The sequence below is a fragment of the Rhopilema esculentum genome, chromosome 16 (assembly GCF_057945365.1).
Source record: "Rhopilema esculentum isolate cy_ngs chromosome 16, ASM5794536v1, whole genome shotgun sequence".
NCBI classification, from domain to species: domain Eukaryota; kingdom Metazoa; phylum Cnidaria; class Scyphozoa; order Rhizostomeae; family Rhizostomatidae; genus Rhopilema; species Rhopilema esculentum.
This window is the reverse complement of record NC_142830.1, coordinates 907,918-932,499: the sequence shown is the minus strand read 5'-3', so window position 1 is coordinate 932,499 and position 24,582 is coordinate 907,918. Positions and strand designations below refer to the sequence as shown.

The window sequence follows — 24,582 nt, the reverse complement described above, 5'->3', positions numbered from 1 at the left end:
GGTGTAACACAAGAATTAATGTAAGGCCCCTTTATTTTTGGCAATTTTATAAATGATATTTTGTGAAATTTGCATCTTCCCTAATTACGTAAAAAGTTACTGTTGTGACAAAAAAACTGAAAATGAAACTGAAACCTCCAAATTAATGTAAACCACTAAATAAATTGGATTAAACAGGAGGGTATGCATGTAAATTTGGAAGATTTTTGATAATTTTTTTAAAGGACGTGACACTGAAACCTCTTCTATTGAAAGCTAAGATTCCGTGATATCAGAAATGTCTCATTAAATAAATCTTCTGTATAGGATTTAGACTAAGAGACGAAGCATATAGATTCTTAGTCCAGGAATTGTTAAATCTATTACCATTGGCAATGCATTTTTTCAGTGATTAAAAGTGGCGGCTCGTGGGAAAATCTTTTGGTGGGGCTGATAACGTAATATTAGCAATGATGACAGAATGTTCAGATTTTAGCTTTGACTTGTTCTGTTTAACTTTGTAATAGAAAAGTCTGCCTACAATAATGAGAAAGTATGCCTATCAACATAGTCATAATGTTTTCTATGACTATGCTATCAACAAATCATAAAAAATTTTGCCGGGGTGGCGCTCCTTGACATAGCTCGAGGGCCAAATTATTAAAAATTTATTGGCTAATAACGGGCCACAGAATTTATAACCCTTTTTCAGATGATTTTGAAACTGACATGGCGCAAAAATCTAATTAAGTGCACTCGTCGGAGTTGAGTTGAATTCGATGCGCCAATTATGAATGTGGTAAACTAGGCCCAAACGAAATACAGATTTTTTTGCCAACTCTTAAATACTGTAAGTACAGTCTTTTGCAGTTTGTCCGCAAAATGCAGTGAGGTGGAGCGCAGTCTCTTTCACAAGCATTGCCTTTCCAAAAAATGTAAGAAAGGATTAAGATAAGCTCTCTCGGCTACCCGAGGTAGGCGTTTCTGTACCATGGCTACCAGAGCCACATAAATTCAAGAGCGGAATAGAAGATAGGAGTGGCGACGTTCCTCTGCTTTTCGGCTTGGGATTGTGTTGACGCGCTCGAAATTCTGTGGCTCTGGTACCCAGGGTAGACTTTTCTCGTCAAAATATATACACGTTGTACATGTATCTTTTTAATTTCAGTATTATCCTATAAAGCGAAACCAAAACTGTCCCCGAACTTTTTGCATTCCTCCGAACTGCCCCCGATTAATCTGGACACAAGATAACTCAAATTCCATAGCCATAAATGTGACAGCATCTTTGGACTCGGGCAAAGGCTGACATTCCTGAACTCGAATCACTATTTACCAAGATATAGTACAAATATATTTCAGGCAATCGGGCACGTTTTTCGTGCTACCATTGTGACCAGCAAAACATTTTGATTTCGTTAGCAACAGCAAACCCTAGAGACCAATATCAGAAAACACGAGGAGCTAGTTGATTGATAGTAGAATATGGTTCTCCTTCAATGGTTCTCCTTAAAAAAGGAAATTTTTTGGGCAAAATTTTACAAATTCCCATTTACATGTGTTTTCTCTAGAAAGTCTGATAAAGCTTTGCTGCTTGGCAATTAAAGGACATTTGCTCACACCTCGCGCCCTTGAATCATTCGATTGTGAAAAAGTTCAGGCAAAGCCAAAGAAAATTGATAAAAAGTTGACAATACTTTGAATGATATTATAAAGCCAGTTAGAAAATATTTACATGAAAACTAAACCAAGAAAACTAAACTCTTGTCATCTTTTCTAATGTCTGTAATTCAGTAAAAATGTTTTGAGAAGTTGCACTAATCTGGCAAATACTGACATCAATTAATATATAAATATTTTCTATTTGTCTAAGAAAAATATTATTTCTTAATCACAACTCCTAGGAAACCAAAAGCGGCTAATGTTGGGTGTAATTAGGCAAAAATACAAAAATAATCTTCTTAATGGACCAGTGAAGGGCAAGTCGCGGAATCATTGAACGCAATCGAACAAGAGAAATCTATAACAAGAGAATAAATAAATCTATCGTCCTGTTAGCAGAAGAACTTCAGTAGGATGCTAAGGGTCTTAGGACATCGGTATATGCGGGGAATGGGTAGGAAAAAAATTAGTTTGAAAAAGGACCCCAGCTTTATTACAAAATCTTTACAATGAGATTTTGTGAACATCAATTCTGGGTAAAATAAAGTGACAAACTGCACACATACTGAGTACTGCTTTGCATATATCTGAGTTGCAGCAATGCTAAATTGTCCTTAACAAATATCGACAAGCAATTTTCTTCCAAAAATACAGGATTATAAAGATTATAAAAGGAATAGAGAATTCTACAAGAAAAAGGTTGCTACAAGACAAAGGCGAACAATTAATTGCTACAATGTCAGCTACTTATGGCGTTCATACTCATGACTATGTGATTTTGGAGTTCTTGCAGTTTTACTGTCATCCTCCTTTAACATGAAGTAGCATCGGGTCGATAGAGGTCCTTCAATGGACTTCCATGCTATTCTTAATCATTCTTCCAAAGAAGATTAATATTTCCCACTCATAGAGCAGTCAATCACAACAGTAAACCGAAAAGCTAGTTATAAGTACAAGTAAAAGTTTTAATCACATCACATATATCTAGATTGCAATATACATACATTCTAGAGAGCACGGAGCAATTATAGGGGGGAATGTAAAAACAAACGATAATCAGCAGGGGAAAGACAACACTGTAAAGTGACATCCTTTGATTCCCTTTACTAAGAGCGAATATTAAGACATTTCGAGATTAAAAGAAATTTAAACATTATTGGTGTAAAGTCGATATCAATATTCTTTGGCATTTATTCTTGGTGGTGCTGAATATCGAACTACAAATAGATATCACAATTCAAATTTAGAACTTAATGCCATATTTCAAATTTCAACAGCTTTCTAAATCCTCTGTAAATAGCTGACAGGACTATAGAATAAAATCGGCGAGTTTTGTTGCACTGGTTTTGGTAAGATCCCGGACTAATTCGTTACCATTTTCTTTAGTTGGGAGACTTCTTTAACTCTTTGCTACTGTGCTCGTTTCGTTTGTGTTTAAAAAGTATCTATCTACTTTACGCATTAATCTTCAACGAAAATTAATATTACTCATAATGTGCCAAATTTAACAAGAAGTTCAACTTTAAGTTCGTCTTTTTCCACCTTGGTTTTCAACTCCGCAATGTCTTCCGCGACGTCTGTTTCCTGCTCCGATTTCGAACCTTTGACATGCGTAACGTACAAACGTCGGTATGCTTTGCGCGGGCTCGAAGGTGACCCATCACGACTTGTTCGGCTTCTACTCCGCAGTTCCCGAAGAGGAGTGCGTGGCATAGTGGCTATTGCTCCTATTGCTGTGTATTCAACATGATCGTTACTCACATCCGCCAATACATTGTCTCGGTCAGCAGAGTCCTTGTCTAGCATCCCGCTAAACGACTGTGGAACTGTCACCAATTCAAGTTTCTTTTTATTTTTCAGTTCACCCTGGTTGTCAAATGTTACAGTCTTTTTCCCTTCTTTTGTATCTCGTTTACTCATGTGTATTTTCCCAGACTCGACACTTTGATCCTTTTGTTTGAACTTGTTGCCAGCTTGCAGATTGAAGTTGAATTGGAGTCCTTTTGGTTGAACGTGCACCTGACCCAACAACTTCGCCTCGTCCGTTTGTTTCTGTTTCTCAAATTTCTGTATTATATTTTCCTTCGACCCTGCTTTTCGAAGCACTGGAGCATCACCGTCAAGACGATTTGATATTCTGCTTTGGTATCCGTCAACCTGTGCCACTGAAAACTGGGTTTTACTTGTATCCGAGGAAGCCTTTAAATACTTCTCAGCTCTTTCTTTGACTTGTGACTCAGGGATATTCGCAGATCGGCCCAGCTTTGGCGAATTCCTTGGACTTCTTGCCTTACGTTCCAGTTCTGCTGTTTCTTGTTGTGAAGACTCGCCTTTAGCAACTTTTACAGCGTTTGCAAAGAAACTTCTGTCAATTTTCATCGCACTTGGCTGTGTGCCTTTAGGTCGAGCGACCTCGGTTTCTTTTGGCTCAGAGCCATTCCCTTCCCAATATTTCCTATTAGAAGAAACAGCTTGACCTGGCGCTTTATTCAATCTTGATAGAGGAGGAGTTTTAACCTTTTCCGCGCTTGAAGTGAATTTACTTGCCATCTGAGCTGCAATTCCTTGACGAACTCCAAGGTTTGACTTCTTAGGGTAGGCCGACTTTTCTTCTGAAGGAGTTGAGGGTTTACTCTTACACCCTAATGGTGTGGGTTTGTCTTCTTTCAGCTTTGGTTGCAAAATACTGGACGGCGTAGATGGCTGGGATCTTGCAATATCAGATGGCGCATTTCCCTTCTTTTCTACAACTGCTGTTTTAGCAAGGGATATTTTAACTTGTTCCACCTTATCATTATCCTTATCCTCGTTTATAGCTACCTTTTCAGGCTCCTCGTTGTCATGATCAACTACCACGCTTGCTGTTTCTGGCGTTGCTCTTCCAGACGATGGAGTAGTAGATCCTGAAGATTTACTTCCTCGGGACAATACATTTTTCATACCCACTTTGCCAAAATCCTTATGACTTAGTTGAGAATCCTGCTTCAAAGCACGCGTGTCCACATAATCCGTTTCGTCACCAATGGTCTTTCTGCTTGGGCTTTGAATTTGGCTTTTTGATTCAGCACCATCAACGAGATTAAGGCCTGCTTTTGTTAACTTCTCAAGATGAGCTCCCAACTTATTATTCTTTCCTACATCACTAGTCTTCCTTTTCCCTTGTAAGAGACTGTCATCCACTGACTTTGCCTTTGCTAATGTAACTCTGCCCTCAATTTCGTCATTTGACTCTTTATATTTACTAACTATGGAGGTCGTAGATGCTCTTGAATTGAGCTTATTACCAAAATACCTCTGTCTTTTCGTATCAGTGACAAGTAATGCAGCGTCTTTCTGATTTTCCAATGTTTCCCTCGACGGCTCACTTGCTTGGAATTTAGTTTTTTTAGAAGCATCACTATCTGGCTCTTTTGAAATTAAATCCTCTTTCAAAACATTTTTATTTTCATCTCTTTCGATACCATTCACAACATCGTTAAGCAGAGAAAATTTAGGACTGCCTTTTCTCTTGAGATGTCCCTCGAAATGATCATTTGGCAGCTCTACCTTCGACGAATCGTCTTCATCCTTACAAATAAGGCTGTCAATATCGAATCCACCAGTAAACAGAGCCTTTGGTTCTGGCAGTTTGGCTGGTTCCGGTAATTTGGCTGGTTCCGGTAATTTGGCTTGTTCCAGTGTTTTGGCTAGTTCCGGCAATTTGGTTGGTTCCGGTAATTTGACAGGTTCCAATAATTTTGCTGATTCCGTTAATTTGGCTGGTTCCGATAATTTTGCTGATTCCGGTAATTGGACTGGCTCTGGTGATTTGACTGGTTCCGGTGATTTGACTGGTTCCGGTAATTTGACTGGTTCTGGTAATTTGACAGGTTCCAATAATTTTGCTGATTCCGTCAATTTGGCTGGTTCCGATAATTTTGCTGATTCCGGTAATTGGACTGGCTCTGGTGATTTGGCTGGTTCCGTGTTTGACTCATCTAAGTTTTCATCATCAACAGATTCAATTTGCTCCTTGATGTGCAAGACAGAGTCAGTTGCTCCATTTAGATCAAAAACTTCTTCAACTCTGGGGGACTTTTCTTGCAAATATCCGTTGGTTTCGTTGTTATCAGCAGGGAAATCTTCCTCTTTTACATATGAATCTTCTGCATCATCGGTGGTGACATCATCTGAGTCATCACTGGGTACAGCCTGATCTTCTTCTCCTTCTGTTGAAAATACACTGTCTCCTTCGCTGTCCAATCTGGACACGCTTTCCTCTCGGAATTTTTCAAAAGCTTCTTTGGCTATAAGAGCAGCCTCTATGTCCTGTTCCTTAACGCCTTCTGACATCTGTTTCAACCAGGGATGCTCTAAGCATTCTTGGGTTGTTAGTCTTTCCCTGTGTTAAAATCAAATCAAATGAAATGAAAATTCTACGGTAGATTAAGATTGTCTAGGGCATTGATAGAACCAAATTTGGTATATTTACCTTTTTATTGATTCGAAGCACTAAATAATCGGTTTCTTTAAAGTGCTTCTAAGGTCAAAAATTCGTCAGATCATTTTCCCTTGAAACAAATGTGAAATTTTCTGCTGATCTCGACTATCTAAATCGTTTCTGAAGATGGAGAAAGGAGTGATGTCAGAAGTTGTTTCTGATGTTATTCAGCTGAGCATGGAAATACAATAGGCTTAAGGAATAAGGCTATTGATTGGGCCAAAGCGGGAGTGGATTAAGCGAAAGCCAAGTTCATGACGAGGAATGTTTTGATCCAACACAACCAGGAAATAATTACGTTAATAATAAGAAACAATCTCGATATATTTGAACCAGATTTAAAAGCTGCCGTCGCAACAAATTGTCTGTTGCAATTATTTGGCCTAGCCATAGCAATGATGATAATCAAACTGAGAGCTCACAGAATGGACTTATAAGAAGAATGTATAAAGAAGAATGGACTTAGAAACTCTTTTAGACTGCAGACTTTAGTTTAATTGTAAATAGGATTTTTAGAAATTTTTATGTTTTAATAATTATACTGTAATTTCATATTTTATGCTCTAATTTAACTTTATATACTTTTTTCGTTGTGTCCCCAATTAGCTTGTAAACTAAATATTTTTTGACACATTAATAAAGTTTTTGATTTGATTGATTGATTGAGGGGGAGAGTGATCTGGAACTAGTTAATTGACCTTGTTTGTATATATTTCATTTGGCTTCATTGACTAATCGAGAACATATTTCGATGAAATGGTAGTCATCACTAGTTCTGTGGCCGTTCGTGGATAAAACCACATGACTCTAGGCCCTCAATACGTCACAAATTCTTCGCTGCTTTCATGGCCTAGGTCAAACTTTGAGCGGCAAAATCAAAGAAATGGGACGCAAAATAGCAACTACGAAATTAGAATTGAATCTAGATTGGTAAAACGGACATTTCAGACTCAAGTTGATCTTGGAAGCACTTTAGCTGTAAATTCTGAGGAAGTCACAAAATCTCAAGCAGTAATTCTAGCTCCGGAGCAACATTTTAACCATAAAATAAACAAATATAACAACATTAGAACTTACTTTGGATCTTTAATGAGAAGAGCTTCGATGAAATCCTTTGCTTCGTCTGATATGTCGTCAAACTCCTCAGCATCGAAATCAAAATCAACATTTGCTATGTTTGCATATGTTTCCATGACGTCATCTCCAGCGAAAGGGGAAATCCCACTAAGCCTAGAAGACATAAAAACATTTGATACTGACAAAAGAAAAAAACAAGCCCTAAAACTACAACTAGCTCTCAAAATAAAATAACAAGGGCAAAGTTTTGGCTAAAAGCATTTTACGAAATCACCGATCATTTTAGTAAAGCACATTCGAAACTTTACCTCAACAATACCTCAACTGTAAATTGACTTTAAATGTACGCACGTTTGTTTGCGCGTTCGATACTGAAAGCCATATGACACATAGTCACTGCAAACTTCAGGAAAGAACAAAAAAACATTGATTGATACTTACAAAACGTAGCAAACAACGCCAATGCTCCTGTCGAAGAGTAAATTTAGTTTTTAATACAGATTCTGTTATGATCTGTTATGTTTGAAAAAATAACATTTGTCCAATATCAAATATAGAAAACAAACAGCAAATTGAAAAACATAAACGACCAAGAAACGAGTCTTTTGTATAAGATTCTCTACAATGTTTTTAAATTTTTGGGTGCTATTCTTTTCTGTGAGATTTGAATGTCATAAATGTATCATGTAATGAAAGTCTTTTATAAAGATAATAAATAATTTATGAAAAACCAATTCTTAATTATCCACTTTTGAAGTTATTCGAGGATAGTGCTTAAATTCAATGCTTAAATTTGGTAACTGCTTAAATTCAATGATTTATGGAAAGAGCACATACCACAGGTCTGCAGAAATTTGAATTGGTTCGTATGATAGTACTTCAGGTGCTGCAACAGATAATTGTTTTGAGGTAAAATAATGAATTGTGTAACAAAAAAAGCCGAGGGACATTGCATTTGGCTCGAAATTATGCTCAAACGGGCTTCAAATGATAACAATGTTATAACAACATAACTTGCGATAATTTCTTCTTGAAAAAAGTTTTCCTAATGTCCAACATAAAAACGGTGTCCGATATGATAACCAGAAAAATATGGCACAGTATAATCTTACCTACATATTCTGGCGTACCAACAATGTCGTATTGACTGTAAGGGAGATCGACTCTTCGCGATAAACCAAAATCAATGAGGCGAATTTCAGGAAACTTCTGGTCGTTCTTTAATAATATGTTTTCGGGCTAAAATGAAGAAAAAACAGGAACGTTATCGAAATAAAACCATACTGTTGCCTGATGATTGAATTGACAGTGCAACTTAGTTTTACATCATAAAACTGCCCGGTTCTACCTACACATAAGACCGCGAACAGTTCTGTCTTTACATCAAGGCCTATAAACAGACTAATGAACGATAGTCTTCTTTACATCAAACCAGACAAAGCAAACTGTATCGAACAAACTGCTCCTTTGAAAAATCGTACTGTCTCCTAATTGAATAATTACTACGTGTAGACTAACGCTTTTAGAGTTTCAGGGACCATCTATGTTTTGGTGTCGGAGAACGTCCTGTCATGTATACATTTATATATACATGTAACATATGTGGTATTGGCTTTTTGTGATTGTGAGGTTCAAGGTTACAATAGCTCAAGCAGTTAGCAGTGCTGGTTTTTTAAAGAGCAAGGTGGATAACATATCAAAATGATACCGGGTCAATGTGAAGACCAGAGAAGAAGAAACAAGCAAGAAATCAAAACACCGAACTCTCTTTTTACATGGAAAAAAAGTTTGTACGAAATAGTTTGACATTATTTCATGCATTCTTTTCTACACCATTAATTTTGTGCTTGGCTAGATCACGTTCCTTTCAGTCATCATAAGTTCCTTATAGCTATATACTGAGTGTAGTTATTGTTATAAACTATAGATGGAGGCAAACTTTATCAAGCAAACCTCGCTACAATGACACGGGAGGGCAATTTTATAGCAATTAAACTCGACAGCAGCAAGGGTAAGAAGTAATCTTAAAGGACTTAGATTAATCAGTGCTGGGTTCTATGTCCTTTAACTGGATTAATCGTGAGCTAAATGCCGATAGAACAAAGTCATAAAAGACCCATCACATTATAAAAACAAAATGGTAAACAAATCTTGAAGGCACAAAATTGATTTGAATCAGCCAGCTAATCCTTAATCCATGTTCAGAAGTGAACAAGAGGATATTCCTAAAATTGAAACTTCAAATTGCCCGAAGAATATATGTCACAGATAAGGTAGCAAGCAGCGTCTATTGAGATCCCCAAAAAAGTCTTATCATACCAAGACAACTTAGCCATTCCTTAAAACTAATTCTTCCAAGAAACAAATGGTAAAAGGTTAAAAAAGATATGAAAAAACAGCGGCACTTCTGAGCACATTGCAAAATGGCGAATGGCGTTATATGTTTCACGAGTAAGGGACAGAAAGCTGGCAAACCGGTTGCACAAAACAGCAGATATTGGTTTCACCGGCGACACATGTAAACTTCGAACAGGTCTCCATTTACTTAGCCAGGAAAACAGACCAGGTAGTGTGGCACTCAGACTTTATCAAATGACTTGCCAAAGGGTTTACAATAAGTAGCAACAGCAGGACATATCACAATTTCACAAGGTTATTGAAATACCTAAAAGTATTGACTAACTGGTTCAAGTTAGAGCATATATCTCGGCTACGCTGATACAAAATATTTACCAGGTTTAAATATATAATAGTGTGTAATATGTTCTGCAATAGCATTAAGGTGTCAATAATGGAAACTTGTCACTTAAGCCACAATATGGCTTCTATAGACAAATATCTCTGCAAGACAATAATGGAAAGCATTATCTTTAACAGTGCCAACAAATGAGATGCATTATGAAAGGGGTCAATGTAGCTTGCCTTCTTAAAAATATTCGGACAGAGACATACTGAATTAAAATGGGTTAGAATGCTGAGACAGAAATTTCTGCTGAATTCTTAAAGAATACGTGTTGACAGATGACAGTTGATCCTGATCGACGGGTTGACAGATGCATGTATGAACTGCTTGGTGGATGGACTAATTCGTAGATGGACTGATGGGCGGATGGACTGATGGGTGGATAGACGGATGGGTGGACGGCGAAATGGATGATCGGATAGATTAATGGATGGTTGGAAGGGTAGATGGACTGACTGGTGGATAGAGAGATGGATGGATTGGTGGATGGAAAATTGAGCTACAAGTTAGAGAGTCCCCTAGTTGGCTAAAAATTATTAATATGGTAGGATAAATGCCCACTTTCTGATCATGCTTAGTTCTAGATTAAACAAAATTTAGAAGATTTTGGCTCCGTCAAAATTCATAAAACAAAACTCAAAGAAAAACATGGTAAACCTAATTTTCTTTGGCGCTTTAGGAGTTAGAAAACCGATCGCTGACAAAAGAGATAGATAGGATTTAAATACTGTGGTTTGCAAAGCTTTATCGGTTAATCACATTCATCGGTAATTTTCAGCTTAGGAGTTATGGGTTTTTTATGCACAACTTTTCTGTAAATAACATTGACGTTCTTGACGATGGCGCTCTAGCTACGTCTCATAAACAGAGCAGACCACGTCTCATAAAATGACAGACAGTTCAACAGAAGGCAAATAATTATTGTAAATTCATTTACAAAAATAATGAGTATCATAAACAAAATAGGCAATAGTTATAAAGTGCAAATATGCTAATAGCTTCTCGCAAATGCTTCTGGAGAATAACATAGTTCTGAGAATTCAATTTGTTGAGTCTGAAATTCAATTTGTTGCTTTCTATCATGAACCAAATAACTAATTTTGTAAACAATTTGTAAACAAAGGGCTGTGTCTACCCAAAGGGCATTAACATATATATATACACATAAATATAAAAATAGGAAATGAAAATAAAAATATGTTACAGAAAAAAATGGTTACGTGGTGTACATTTTAAATTGAAACAACATTCAAACTGGGTAGTATTGCGGATGAATTGTAGAGTCGAGTTGAGATTGTTTCTATTGACGCCATGAGGAAAATTTTCATTGTCATATAGTAAAAGCTGAGTTAGAGCCTTATCTGACAGGTTTGTAGGTCCAAGAGGTCGTAATATGTCAAAGACTCCAGCAAGAAGATCTTGTCATTGAGCAGCGAAAGAAGGGCAAAGAAACAAGAAATGTTCGGCATCCTCAATGCCATCATTCGAAGGGCACATTGGGTTTAAAATATCCCTAAAACTGTGTTTGAATTTGTGAAAGTTTAATTTGCTTAGATCAACTCTAAGTTGAGTAAGACGGGATAAACCTATTGGGTCATGAATTCCGAAGACAGACTTTGCGGATAATTGACAAAAAATTTTCCTTGAAAATTAGCAACAGATGGTGCAAGTCTAAGCTCTGGTTCAAAATTGTTCCATTCAGATAAACAGTGAGGATAAAAACTAGATTTGAATTTTTCTGTTCTCAATTAACCAGACTACAACCTTTTATAATTAATACTTATATACTTGAAACATGCTACATGATTTAAACACTTTTTCCAAACACCCCAATACCCTAAATTGTTTTTCAACCCAATCAATGGATGGACAAACATGTCCCCTGTGTAGAATGGACTAAAAAGTAGTCTTAAACAACATCCTCAAACAAAAGTTTCCCTTTCAACAGAAACATGGAAATTAAGACCCCTTTCTCTCTATGCCCTCTCTAACTAACACAGCATATTACAAATCAGTGCTACAGGGTAACTGCGGATTGAAGGAAAATCCATGATTCTAGTGCATGATAAGTTACATGAAAAATTACAGAATATGTCAGAAGACTGTATCCTAAACCTGACAGTTTAATTATTTATTTATCTATTTTCAACAAACAGGTTTAAAAACCTAGGTAAATATTTAAAAAAAACATTTCTCTCTTAGTAGCTTATTTTTCAAGACATTTGTTGACCCCTGGTTATAAGGCAAACAACAAACAAGTTTTGTTTAAGGATAATACAAAGAGGCACTAAGACTAGTAACCAATTATAAATGTAATCAGGCAAACAAATAAAACAAGCAAGAAAACAACCAAATAAATAAGCAAACAGGCAAGCAAGCAGGCAAGCAAGCAAGCAAGCAAGCAAGCAAGCAAGCAAGCAAGCAAGCAAGCAAGCAAGCAAGCAAGCAAGCAAGCAAGCAAGCAAGCAAACAAGCAAGCAAGAAAGCAAGCAAGCAAAAAAGCAAGCAAGCAAGCAAGAAAGCAAGCAAGCAAGCAAGCAAGCAAGCAAGCAAACAAGCAAGCAAGCAAGCAAGCAAGCAAGCAAGCAAGCAAGCAAACAAACATATACCTTCAGATCAAGGTGAACCACATGGTGATCATGCAAATACATTGCTGCTTGGACAATTTGATAAATCAAAGAGCATATTTCCTTCTCTGTACGAACAGACTCCACTTCAAGGCAGTGCTTGTGCAAATCGCCACCAGCAGCACTGCAAAGAAATTTCAAAGTGTGATATAAATCAATATTTACAATCAAAAATAATGTTGACTGGTCTGTAATACAGTGATCAATGCTGCAAAGGCAGAGCTGTACCCACTTGTAAACAAAGTCTTTGAGACCCTGAGGTTTTTCAGCCAAGCCCTGCTATGCTGCTCCTTGTTTTAACATGGTAATTTACCATCAAAATGGAGAAATATGACCACATATTTTAGTCATCAAAATATCTTTCTTGAACAATCTAATCTGCATATCAGCATTTCACCTACCCTTTTTAGATCCTATAAGACTTCATTTGAAGGGAGCAAAGAATATCCTGGCCTTTCAGCAAGTTTATTCATTAAGATATATCTTATACATGTAATATGTTTTATATAATATATATATATATATATATATATATATATATATATATATATATATATATATATATATATATATATATATATATATATATATCAGTTTCTTCTGTGGTATGTTGTCTTGTGTACTTCTTGCTGCTTTTTATTATGAGTTGAAGAAAACTTGGTGCTTCTGTTGTACATATATATATAATTTATTCTATTTAAATAAAAAAATGACCCAAGAACACCAATTTTAGGTGAAAGCACCAATATTTGATGGACTTTTTTCATGATATTATTAGCATGTTTGGCTATTTCTCCAACTCACATGACAGATTAACAGTTACATATACAATTTCATAATTTGGGATATTCAAATATTCAAAAATAAAGGTTCTCCTGTGTAGATTTTTATAGATTTTTATTTTTATAGAATTCATACTTAAGTGTGGATCATAAATATGAATATATAGTGACTTTAAAGGCAGACAATCATTGCTTTACACTCATGTCCAGTAATTTAGATAAGAATGCAATATAAATTACTTTTAACTATGCAGACAGTCAACAAAGTTTTCTTCTTGGGTCACTTGCCTTAATCAAGCAAAATATACAATTTATAGAAAGAAAGGACTTTAACAATATCCAGATAGAGAATCTGAGTGAGTGACACCATAAGAGCAGGAGACCAGTTGCAGTGCATGTGCTTTTGCACTACTAACGTAGCTGCCAGATTAAAACATCATTTTAGGTTTCATTGCAAAACCCCTAAAGAGCATTCTTCATTTTCGAATTACAGAGCAATTGGCCTGAATTAGAATGTGATATTATTTAAGAGCAGCAAATGTTGAATAAATTAATAAATGACAAAAATAGTAACTATTATAATGAAAATGACAATAAAGCTTAGAGCATTAAACTCAAAGAGCACGTACTCTTTAGCCATGGGAATTAGAGGTCCTGGCAGTTTGTTTACAAATTATATATATATGAATATATATTTTAATGTATCAAAGAGAAAACTTAGAAAGTGGTGAGATTTAAATATAAGTTTCACCACTTTCTGCATTTTCTCTTTACATTTAAAAGGGAAAACTGGAGTTTAAAAGAACACAATCAAGACAACCATAGGCATAGGGGACATAGGGGCTTGGGGCTGCAGTCCCCAAATCAGGTTGAATTCTATCAAATTTGAGGTTCACTCAGGCAATTTTATCTAAAGGAAGCAGCAATATTCAAGGCAAGACCCATACTAGGCCCCCCCCATTAACGTTTAGCCTCCGCTATACCCAACTGCCAAAGTCACAAATATTGTAAAGTCTAAAAAACTTACTACTCCAAAATAAGTATCATTTCACTTCTTGTTTCAAAAACATCATAGAGTTTCACCATTTTTGGGTGATCTGAAGTATGCAGTATGTCTATTTCTAATAACAACTGCTCTCTGCCTCTGCGACCAGCTCTTGCCTTTCGTATGCACTTTGCTGCAAACACTTCTCCAGTAGAGATTTTTAAACATCTTTTCACAACTGCAAACCTTCCTCTACAAAGTAGAATTTTTCAAATTAATTTTGAACATAACAATACTGGGTAACAAGTAACAATTTCTTTGGGCTCAAGGCTGAAAAGAAAATCTAACTGGTATGATTTTTAGGGTTAACAGATCTTGCCTTCAAACCTTTTTTGAACCTGCCTTAAATGAGTGAGTGCCAGCCAAGGGTTACTGATATACGTCACACTTTTTGACAGGGAGAAGCAAATAAAAAGCCCCCACCCCCCCTTGAATTAGATAATGGTCAATTTCAAATTTCCAAAATTTCAAAAAAGTCTGGGCAAAAGCTACTACACAAGAAGGTTCAGGTCTGTACTTTTGTACTCTTTCTTCTGTGTGACACTAATCATCATTCCCATTTGATCTTGTCATGATTGAGCTCAGGTATGAGTTTTAAGCTTCTAATGCTTAAAAGCCTTAGGTTCCCCTCAAAAATGAACCTTTTGTTTCCCCTTTTCACCACATGAATTCCCTGCTTTCCACACAACAAGGTCTCTTGTCCCTTCCTCAAAAAAAATTGTCATACATTCTAATATTGTTTATGTATTCCTTTTGATTTGCAAGTGGTTCCAACTTATCCATGCATCACCCCAAAATGGTTGCTCCATTGTTGACTGATGTATTCCACACCCTTTTTCATTATGAGCAATAAAGTTGGAGATTTTCAGAGTCTTTGTTAATGGAAATGAACAATCCAGTCCCTTAAAGCACCAAGCGTGTGTTTTAGCAGTAAAAGAGGGAGTGCTTTTTTATTTAGGATAACCGAAATTGTTAAAGTGTTGTTGATTTAGGATAAGATTTGAGATAACCAAAAGATTCAATAGAAAAGAAGTTGAAGTTCAATGGTGTCCAAATATTGTAGACAAAGTCTAAAGAACATCTCTACGTGAATATTTGGCTTTGTTAAAAAAGCTTTCATTTCATCATCTTTTTAGGATGAAAAAACCTCCTCAATTTTATTTCTAACAACGCCCATTATGCTTGGGACACACCCATTTTATCAAGTGTGGTTGAAACTTCCCAAAATTTTCTCTGATGCGCAGTTGCCATTTTTTCCATACAGGGTCGTGGTATTCAAGTTGAAAGGTCAGTATCATTATCCCGGTACCATGTTCTACTCCCCCTGAAAGACAAGAGATCTACGCGACCTAATCTCGAAAACGCACAAAAGACGGAGGTTATATGATTTATAATGGACTGTTTGTTTCCTTGTTTGTTTAAAAGAATTTGGCTTAGGCCATATAATCCTTTCTTCTGTCTCAATGAATAATCACTACCCACTACCTAAAAATTCACAGCTAGGAATTATAAAAAAGTTTATAAAACCTTTTCTCCTAGCAGAGATTTCTCAAGGGATAATGAGTATAAAAATACCAACGCCCGATCTCTGATTGGAAATTCCATCTGTGGTTCAGGGTCAAAACCTGCATCGCGAGAATTAAAAAATATCAAGCTGTCTTACTAAAAGAATCTGAGCTTTTATTTTGGTAAAGCTATTTAAATTGTTTTCGCACTCGTCAATCAAAATTTGGTCAATCAAATCGGCAAATGCACCCTCCCTATCTGTTGAAAGAAGTTTGATGTTATGAAAGCATTTTACAGCAGACCTCAGTTCGTTACAGTGATGGAAGGAAATCATGGAAAAAACATGCCAAAATCTTGATGAAATATTGGCAAAATCGAACTAGGTTGAGATTATGATGAAACTAGCTCTGGGTTGGACGAAGGCTTACAAAATTTTAAGCCAATGGCGTGGCTAAACCTACCTCCCTAACTCTTCTTTGACTTCGTAATAGTCTGTGAGTGGCTCTGTTCTGATCAGTGCCATTTCAAATGCTCAAACAGTCAACGATCCATGGTTAAATCTGACGGGCATTACCTTGAATGGGTGTTCTACTGTACAGATCGGCCTAAACGCTTTCGATAGTCATTTCCGACTTTCCTCTACGGAGCAGGACGAAATGGAGTCGATATGATTGATAATAAATCCTGCTGTGCCCTGTGTTTGAAGTGATCGAAATTCAATACAAAACAAAAGAGCCATGTCAAGTTGATTAACTTTATTTCTATCAGCACATAGTCATACTTCAACCATTTAAACAAAGAAGTCTGTCTTGATGCTCATTCTATGGTAATCACCTTTCATTTTTGTGGCTTCCTCGTCCGACTCCTCCTTTCTAAGGACAATGTACGCTAATGTTTGTCCAAAGCCATGAAGGAGACAAGGGCCTGGGCGTAACAATCCATTAAAGGCAATAAAAAGAAACACATCCATTCTTTCTAGTGTAAAACATTGACGTTTGAAACTTGCAACATTTTTATTACCTAAGGCACAAGCTCGTTTGTAAATCAAATGAAAAAAGGTAAATTTCATAGCCAAAAATTAACTCGCTAGATTTAGTCGGGGGAATCTACTGGGGTTGTTGGGACATCATCAACCCCCTATCCCCCCTACAAGCAAGAATGATGCAGTTATCGAGACATTTCGAAACTCTGTTCGGGCAATCATGGGCTCCGACAAAGGTTGAAATATGGAGGGGGGCAAGGGAAAACTTAACACCCATAACAAAAGATTTTGAAAAAAAGCTCTATTGTTTTGCAAAAAAGTGGGGGGGGAGCCAAGTCCCCCCGCCCCCCCCCCCCTTCGTTGGAGGCCCTGGCAATACCTTTGGTCGACTTCTAACTTTCAAAATGGATAGTAGCTTTCTGTAAATAAAAGCATTGCAGTAGCTGCGAACAGGGGTGCAAATTAAATCATTTTCGGGGGCTACACACTTTTCTATAAGAATACTTAATTTCTTGCTGAGCCTCGCTTATTTCAAAACATTACACACTTTTTTACAGGAATACCCCCGCCTCAATATTCTTAAATGTCTTTTATTTTAAGCCTAAAATTATTCCTAAATTAATCTTATAGACTATATTCTTATAAAAAGTGTGTATGTCAGGAAAAGTTAGAGCAAGTCGGATACGAAAAGGAACGACTCTTAAAAACGAATCTAAGCAGACAAGCAAAATGAAAATGTCTCAAGAATACCACATATGAGGAAATGACAAGACACCCCAGTAGATCACTTGAACTTTTTATATTAATCATGGTACATCTGATAATCACGGGTAAGAACTTTCCTTGGGTACTTGCAGTGCTGAGGAGAGGGGGGTCAGGGGGATCACTGACCCGGGGGCCCTTGGCTATAGGGCCCATAAATAATGACTCAATTTAAAAAATTCTTAGAAATAATCCAGCCTCTCCATTACCACAAACTGTCATTATTAAAGACAATAATGACAAAAGTCTATAAATTAATTAAGGTAGAAGCAGTTTGAATCTTTCATTACCTGAGTGTTAAAAATATTTTTGTTAATAATTTTTCATCTTTGTGAAAAGCTTCTGAATGTTGCCAAAAATTTGATTGCAACAGGCAACCTACAGCAATATGCATGCTATACAGATTTACACTATTGCATGCGCATCTATTTGCAACAGTGTGTCGGTTGTGATAAATTAGTTAACAAATTATCATTTTCCTTTTTCTAAGACTTTAAAATTTCTAAGAAATTTTCATTTTTTTGCATTATGGTGTTTAAATATCAGTTATGCTTAAATTATATAGAATAGAAACAGAAGTAAAAGCCACCAGATAATGGCCTAGATAGGAAAATTCATAGGAGGGGTGAGAAACTTAGATTTGTCGACAAAAATTTAACAGGCATTAATACTATTTGCATAAATTTTAATATGACATAACGACATCGGAACAGAAATAAATAAATATTTTTTGATATATTCAAATATTCATATGTTTATTCAACCTTAAATTCTTTCCTATCAAAACATAGAAATTGAAGAAACATAGACAACCATCTTGAATTCCCAACAAGACCAGAGGATTTTCGAAAAAATAGCAGTTTAGCTCTACAGGGGGGTTTTTGCCCCCTCTGACTCCCTTCTATCTACGCCACTGCCACCAGAGCAGTTTAGTCACCATAGCAATTTTAGCAACCAAAATAGCCACCATAGCAATTTTAGCAACCAAAATAGCCACCATGGCAATTTAAGCAACCATCATTTTCAAAAATTCCTGGGGGAGCATTCCCCATGCCCCTAGAAACATATGCCTTAGACAAATTTTCCCATTTATCTTTCGTCCTGACCCGGGGCCCATAAATCCTCTCCGCAGCTCTGGGTACTTGACTCAACAATATACCATTTTGCTACTTATAGGTTCCACCGGCACAAAACAAAATCAAAAACACGAAGAAAAGGGTGAGTATTTTTTCATCAGAAGCAAACCGAATGCATCAACGGGATCTGCATACTTTCATGCATCTCTCGTCTTACTCTGGGCATCAGACCAGTGCCACATAACTTCTAGCGCGGAGATAGAAGTGGAGACGCGGAAGATCATAGGACGCATACGTCCCCCAAATACGTCCCCCAAATACGTCCCCCACATACGTCCCCCACATACGTCCTCCACATACGTCCTCCACAGATAAACATTTTAAGATCTCACGCTGTGATAAAGTGAGGAATTCATTCTATTTGAAACTGAAACTGAAACGATGTTCAGGAGGCTGGGGGCAGCCCCACTTGTTAAATATTCAAAAAACGAATTTTTTAAAATTTTATCGGCAGTTTAAGCTTGTTTTATGGTATTATGTTTCATTTGCAAATATATTTTCACAATAAAAAACATAGAAGCAAGAATTTAAACTTCTCTCACAATTCTTTCCAAATCTACACGTCATGTTGATTTAGAATTATTTTAGAATTAAGGCTCAGAATAAAAGGGTGCTCGGGCTATTCACAAACTATTCAGTTTGAACGAATGATAAGTAAAAGCATCAAATAGCTCGTTTTGATTGGATCAAAATAGAGTTATGTATTCTTTAAAAGCTAGATGCTGAAACGCTTGACAAGGATTTTGAAGATTTATTTCTAGGAGAATGGACTTAGTTTGAAGCTTTTGAATACTGTTCTTCATTTTTTAAATATTTGCTTACCACAAAAAAGCCAACCACAAAATGATAGCTAATTTCAAACACATTTAAAAATGGTGCGTTTTCCCAAAATCTTTATGGTGTGGTATGAAAAAATTATCCCCGGGGGGTACAACCCCAGATCCACTCATGTCGTTCTTTGCCCCTCTGATCATCCCATCCTGGGCATGCATCCTGGACACGCATCATGGGTACGCATCCTGGGTACGCATCCTGGGTACGCGATTAAACCATGATAGATGAAGTTTTTACACCTGAGTCGAATGAAATACTAAAGTCTGGAGTAATACACAACAGCTTAAGTGATCATGCATTGGTTTCTTGCATTATACCAACCAAGATCCCAAAGCCAAAGGCAGTGTACAATTATGCACGCTCATTTTGTTACCTAAACTTGAACAAGTATAAGGAGAATATTTTAAAAGCTAATTGCAAAGAAATTTATAAGAAACAAATATCACTCAAGCTGTGACTTGCTGGAATAAGACATTCCTTGACATCTTAGACAAGCGTGTACCACTGAAAAATGTAAAGATTGAGAAAACATCCAAACCATGGTTTAACGATTCACTAAAACTATTGATGAATCACAGAGACCAACTGCAAAGCAAGGGGAAAACATCAGGCCTAGGCAATGACTGGGAAACATACAAAACCTGGAACCTAAAAGTGAAAAAAGCTGTAAAAGATACCAAAGATGCTTTTTTTTCCAAACCTGATAAATGAAAACGTAAAATGATGATTTAATGAAATTTAATCAGAGTTGATTTCTCGAGGGGCTTTTGCATTGGCTGTTACTCCTGAGTTGATTATTGACTGTTATTCATATTCTTGGTCTCATTTGCTACGCTTTCTCGTGGTTCTCTTGCATTTGCGTTACTCGTTTATTGATATTGCGAAGTAGTCTTGGCCTCCGGGGGATTTGTTTAGTAATGCTAGGGCAAGATTTATGGCTCATGGCGGTTTTCATTCCCTAGGTTATTCTTGGGGGTATTTAAGGTTTTTGGCGTAGTGTTGGTTTCTCTTTGCTTAGTGAAAGGCGACATATAGTGTGCTGTTTATTTTCCCGCCCCCCTCCCTTTTTCTTTTATCTTGATGCCTTCAATAAAATTTCTCGTACCTTTAGGCATTCCTTTATGCTGTTAGCATTTATTTGGATGCTATTAGGTAGGACTGGTGCATCGGCTGTTAGTGGGGAAGAGTCTTTTCTTGTCCATTCCCTCCCCTTTATCAATTAAATTTGGGGGTTACTATGGGAAATTCCAAAGTAACCTCTTCCTGTTTAAATCATGGCAAATCAATAAACAGTTATGGAAAACAATCTCCAGAATACTACCCAAGAAGAAACAAGCTAACCTTCCATCATACTCGAACAAAATAAATCTTGCAAATGAGTTTAACAATCATTTTGCATGCATCGGTACACAAACAAAACGCAAAGTCAACTTAGAAAAGCCAAGAAGAGCCTTATAATTTATTTTCAATGGATCCAAAGACGACATTGCTAATTATAGGCCTATCTCACTACTTTCATTGCTCTCCAAGATACAAGAGAAAGCCGTCTGTTATCAGATTATGAAGTACCTTCAGAGCAACAGTCTGATTAATAACTTTTCTGGGTATAAAGATTTCATTCCACCACAACTGCCTTAATTAAGATCACAGATGGCATTCTAAGGAATATGGAAAGAGGTCTTGTTACTTCACTTATACTCACAGACCTTAGTAAAGCTTTTGATACAGTTGACCACAACAAATTGCTTATCAAACTATCAAAGTACGGTTTTGATTACCATTCAGTTTTCTGGTTCAAAATGAAAGATTAGGTTATCTATCATGTCGAGTTTAACATGTTAAGATGGATGGCACACTTTTTAGGGAATCACACTTACAATGTGGTGTCCCCCAAGGAGCTGTTCTAGGTCCAGTTCTTTTTATGATTTATCTCAATGACTTACCATTAGCACTTGCGGAAAAATACAAGGCCTTCAACATTTCCAACCCATCTCCATGGATATGCTGATGATACCCAGTTGTACAATGCTGAACCTGCAGATCTGATTTCGGCAGCACATAAGCAGATCCAGGATGATGTACAATGCCTGCCAAAAGTACTTGGAACACCCACCAATTTACGCTGCATTTGATATCTTTCATTCCTTTCATGAAAAAAATGCTACTTCCGCCCCTTTCCCCCTAAAACAATGTTGATGATTTAGAGAGATATCATAAAAGAAGCGCAAAAGAAAGTGCTTCCTAAAATCCTAACCCGTTTGATAGTAAACCAACATTGTTCCGTGGGGGAGAGGGGGATGATTGGTGTTGACCTTGGAAATTGATGTCAGTGTTCCAAGACTTTTGGCAGGCATTGTACATATTCTCATATAATGGCTTACTCACAACAAGTTAAAAGCCAATTCAGAGAAGTTTAAGTACATGCTGATCGGTACAACAGCCATGCTAAGGAAAATTCCTAAAGAGTTTTCCAAACTTGAAACAGATAGCGACATTTTGACCAGGGCAAAAGTAGTAAAAAACCTGGGACTTACTGTTCATCAGAAACTTAAATAGGATACACACATAAAAAGTATAACAAACAAATGTGATGGAAAGCTCATACAATTGACTAAGATTAAGAAATGAATGAATCTGGAAACGTTCAAAAACTTAGTTAAAGTATCCTTTTCATCAACACTTGGCTATTGTGAGATAGTTTATGGAAATGCCAGCAAGAATGAGCTTCAACGAGTACAAAGATCTCAGAACTTTACTGTCAGAGTTGTCACAAAGAAGCGAAAGTATGATAGTATTTCATCAACTATCAGTGAACTGGGCTGGCTATGGATAAGAGGCGATTTGTACAGAGTAAATCAGATTCACAAATTCTTGCAAGGAAACGCTCCACAACATCTTACGGAAACTCTAATAATAAATAGCAACGTTCATGAATATTGTTCACGTCAGTCCAACGAGTTACACTTACCATCAGCTAAAACTAACAGCATGAAGAGAACATTTCAGTACATGGGATCTGCGGACTTTAATTCTCTGCCTACCTTAGCTCAACGTACAACTAATATAAATAGATTTTTAGCCCAAGTTAATTCCTTACTTTGACACTTTTTCAAACTAACTATTTTCTTTACCTCCAAAAGTTATAAGGTTTCATGTAATAAGGTATTATGTAACAATCTTATCATTTGTATTTAAAAAAATATTTTCAATGCGTTATTTTAAATTGTAGATTTAGATACCATTATGAAAAACCATGTAAATTGATAGTGTCTTATTATCATATTATCATATAACTGCATCTTTTCCTTTTCCCGGCACAGGTATACCCATTGAAGATACTTTTTCAGGGCAGGTTAGATTTTCAATGAAAATGAAATTTTATTGCAAAATCTACAAAATGTATAATCATTGAAATTACTTTTAGGCGAACCATCTGTTTTTTAATTGGATTCTGATTTGAAAGAACAAGTATCCTTTTTGAGAATTTTACTTATACTTTCATGTTTTCATAGTTTTATCCCAGAACTGGGTCGAAAGTGTTTTAGCAGGCATTTCCACGATCTCAAATCAATTTAAATTCTTTTAGTACACAATAAAAGGGTTATTATGTATAAATAATCATCACCAAATCAAATCGAAATGAAGCCTTCAGTCCGTCTGGGCATTCCAAAATTGTCATTTTTCTTAAAACGCAACCGATGTTTCACGTGTTTTGTTTTTTTGGTAATGGCTCTCATGCTTTCGTACCCATGTACCTAACCCTCGTGTTCTGTGGCACTTTTATCAACTCCAAGGTATCCGTTGACCAAAGCATTTTTGGCCTCGAGCTCTGCATGAAGGAATTCGATAACACTGGGTAGCATTACTATAAGTATGTTTACTGGTATGTTTTTCGTACAAAAAGTATAGTACCATCAATGCGGTTTACTGTGACAAAATTCAGTTTTCTAAATTTGGAAGTTATGCATAGACAGGCGATAATTATACCATTCCAACTTTTCTCTCTCATACTTCAATAGTAACCCTCGTTTTATGATATTCCCTCGGTTTTAAAAGTTGCAATTTTTAGTAACTCGTGGCTATTTCTTAAAAGAAATCAAGAGTTTCTACAAAACATGTGTCGAGTACCTTTGACGAGTTGGTTTTGCATCAACGTCTGATTTTCATGAGAGTTCTGATGGCATTACGTCCCGACGCATTTTGCTGGCCATTCAATTTACCTATTGGTTGAACTACACAATAGACCTATTTTTACGTATCCAATCGGCGAATTCTTAAGTTTTATCAGTAATAAAACATTGCCATGTCTATTTTTTACTCTGAACGGTTGACTCAAGGGGCATAAATTAAGTACCAAGAAATCCGGTGCCAAAAACTTCAATAGATTAATTTTCGGTGGAAAAAATGTTTATATTTTTAAAATTCCGGTGTAAACTTCGATGAGAATTTGAAAAATTTGGATGAAAGAAACATTTCGGCGAGTGAGTACAGAAATGAAACACTTTTTGTAAGTTATTTTTATCTTTAACATAAATTATCTGGAACAAAATCATGAAAGTTATAAAAATTGAATATCACCCCAAAAAATGTCTTTTTTATTACATTTTTCATAACCTATGAGGAAAATTGATTGGAAAAGTTTACAGTCAGCAATATTTTTTTTCAGAAATTATCTGGAACGTTAAATAGAAATCTTCGGCACTCAATGTAGTGCCTTTAAATTGAATTATCACTTAATCGGACATGCCTGTAAGTTTGGAAAGATACGGGACCACGGAGTTCTAATTGATTTTTAAATCTAAAAATTCAACCTTAATCCCGAAATTGAATGCCCAGAGTATTGCTTTCCAAGCGGTGCGTGCAGGCAAATAAGATTATTATTATTATTTTATTATTCTCGAATATTTATACAGGATAATACTTCAGTGGTGATATGCATATATACATATTTACACTGTTTTCCTAGT

The 24,582-nt window shown here is 36.3% G+C and overlaps 1 protein-coding gene across 1 annotated transcript; it reads right to left on the bottom strand.

Annotated features, from left to right (window-relative positions):
* Nucleotides 1-1,668: 1,668 nt before the first annotated feature.
* Nucleotides 1,669-16,792, bottom strand: LOC135682813 (uncharacterized). Its single transcript, XM_065197864.2, has 8 exons — nucleotides 16,363-16,792; nucleotides 14,378-14,587; nucleotides 12,551-12,692; nucleotides 8,311-8,437; nucleotides 8,036-8,084; nucleotides 7,640-7,666; nucleotides 7,199-7,351; nucleotides 1,669-6,022 (listed from the first exon to the last, which is right to left on the bottom strand). Exons 1-8 carry the CDS (start codon nucleotides 16,422-16,424, stop codon nucleotides 3,130-3,132), a joined length of 3,663 nt encoding a protein of 1,220 aa, XP_065053936.2. The 5' UTR covers nucleotides 16,425-16,792; the 3' UTR covers nucleotides 1,669-3,129.
* Between the last annotated feature and the right edge of the window lie 7,790 nt (nucleotides 16,793-24,582).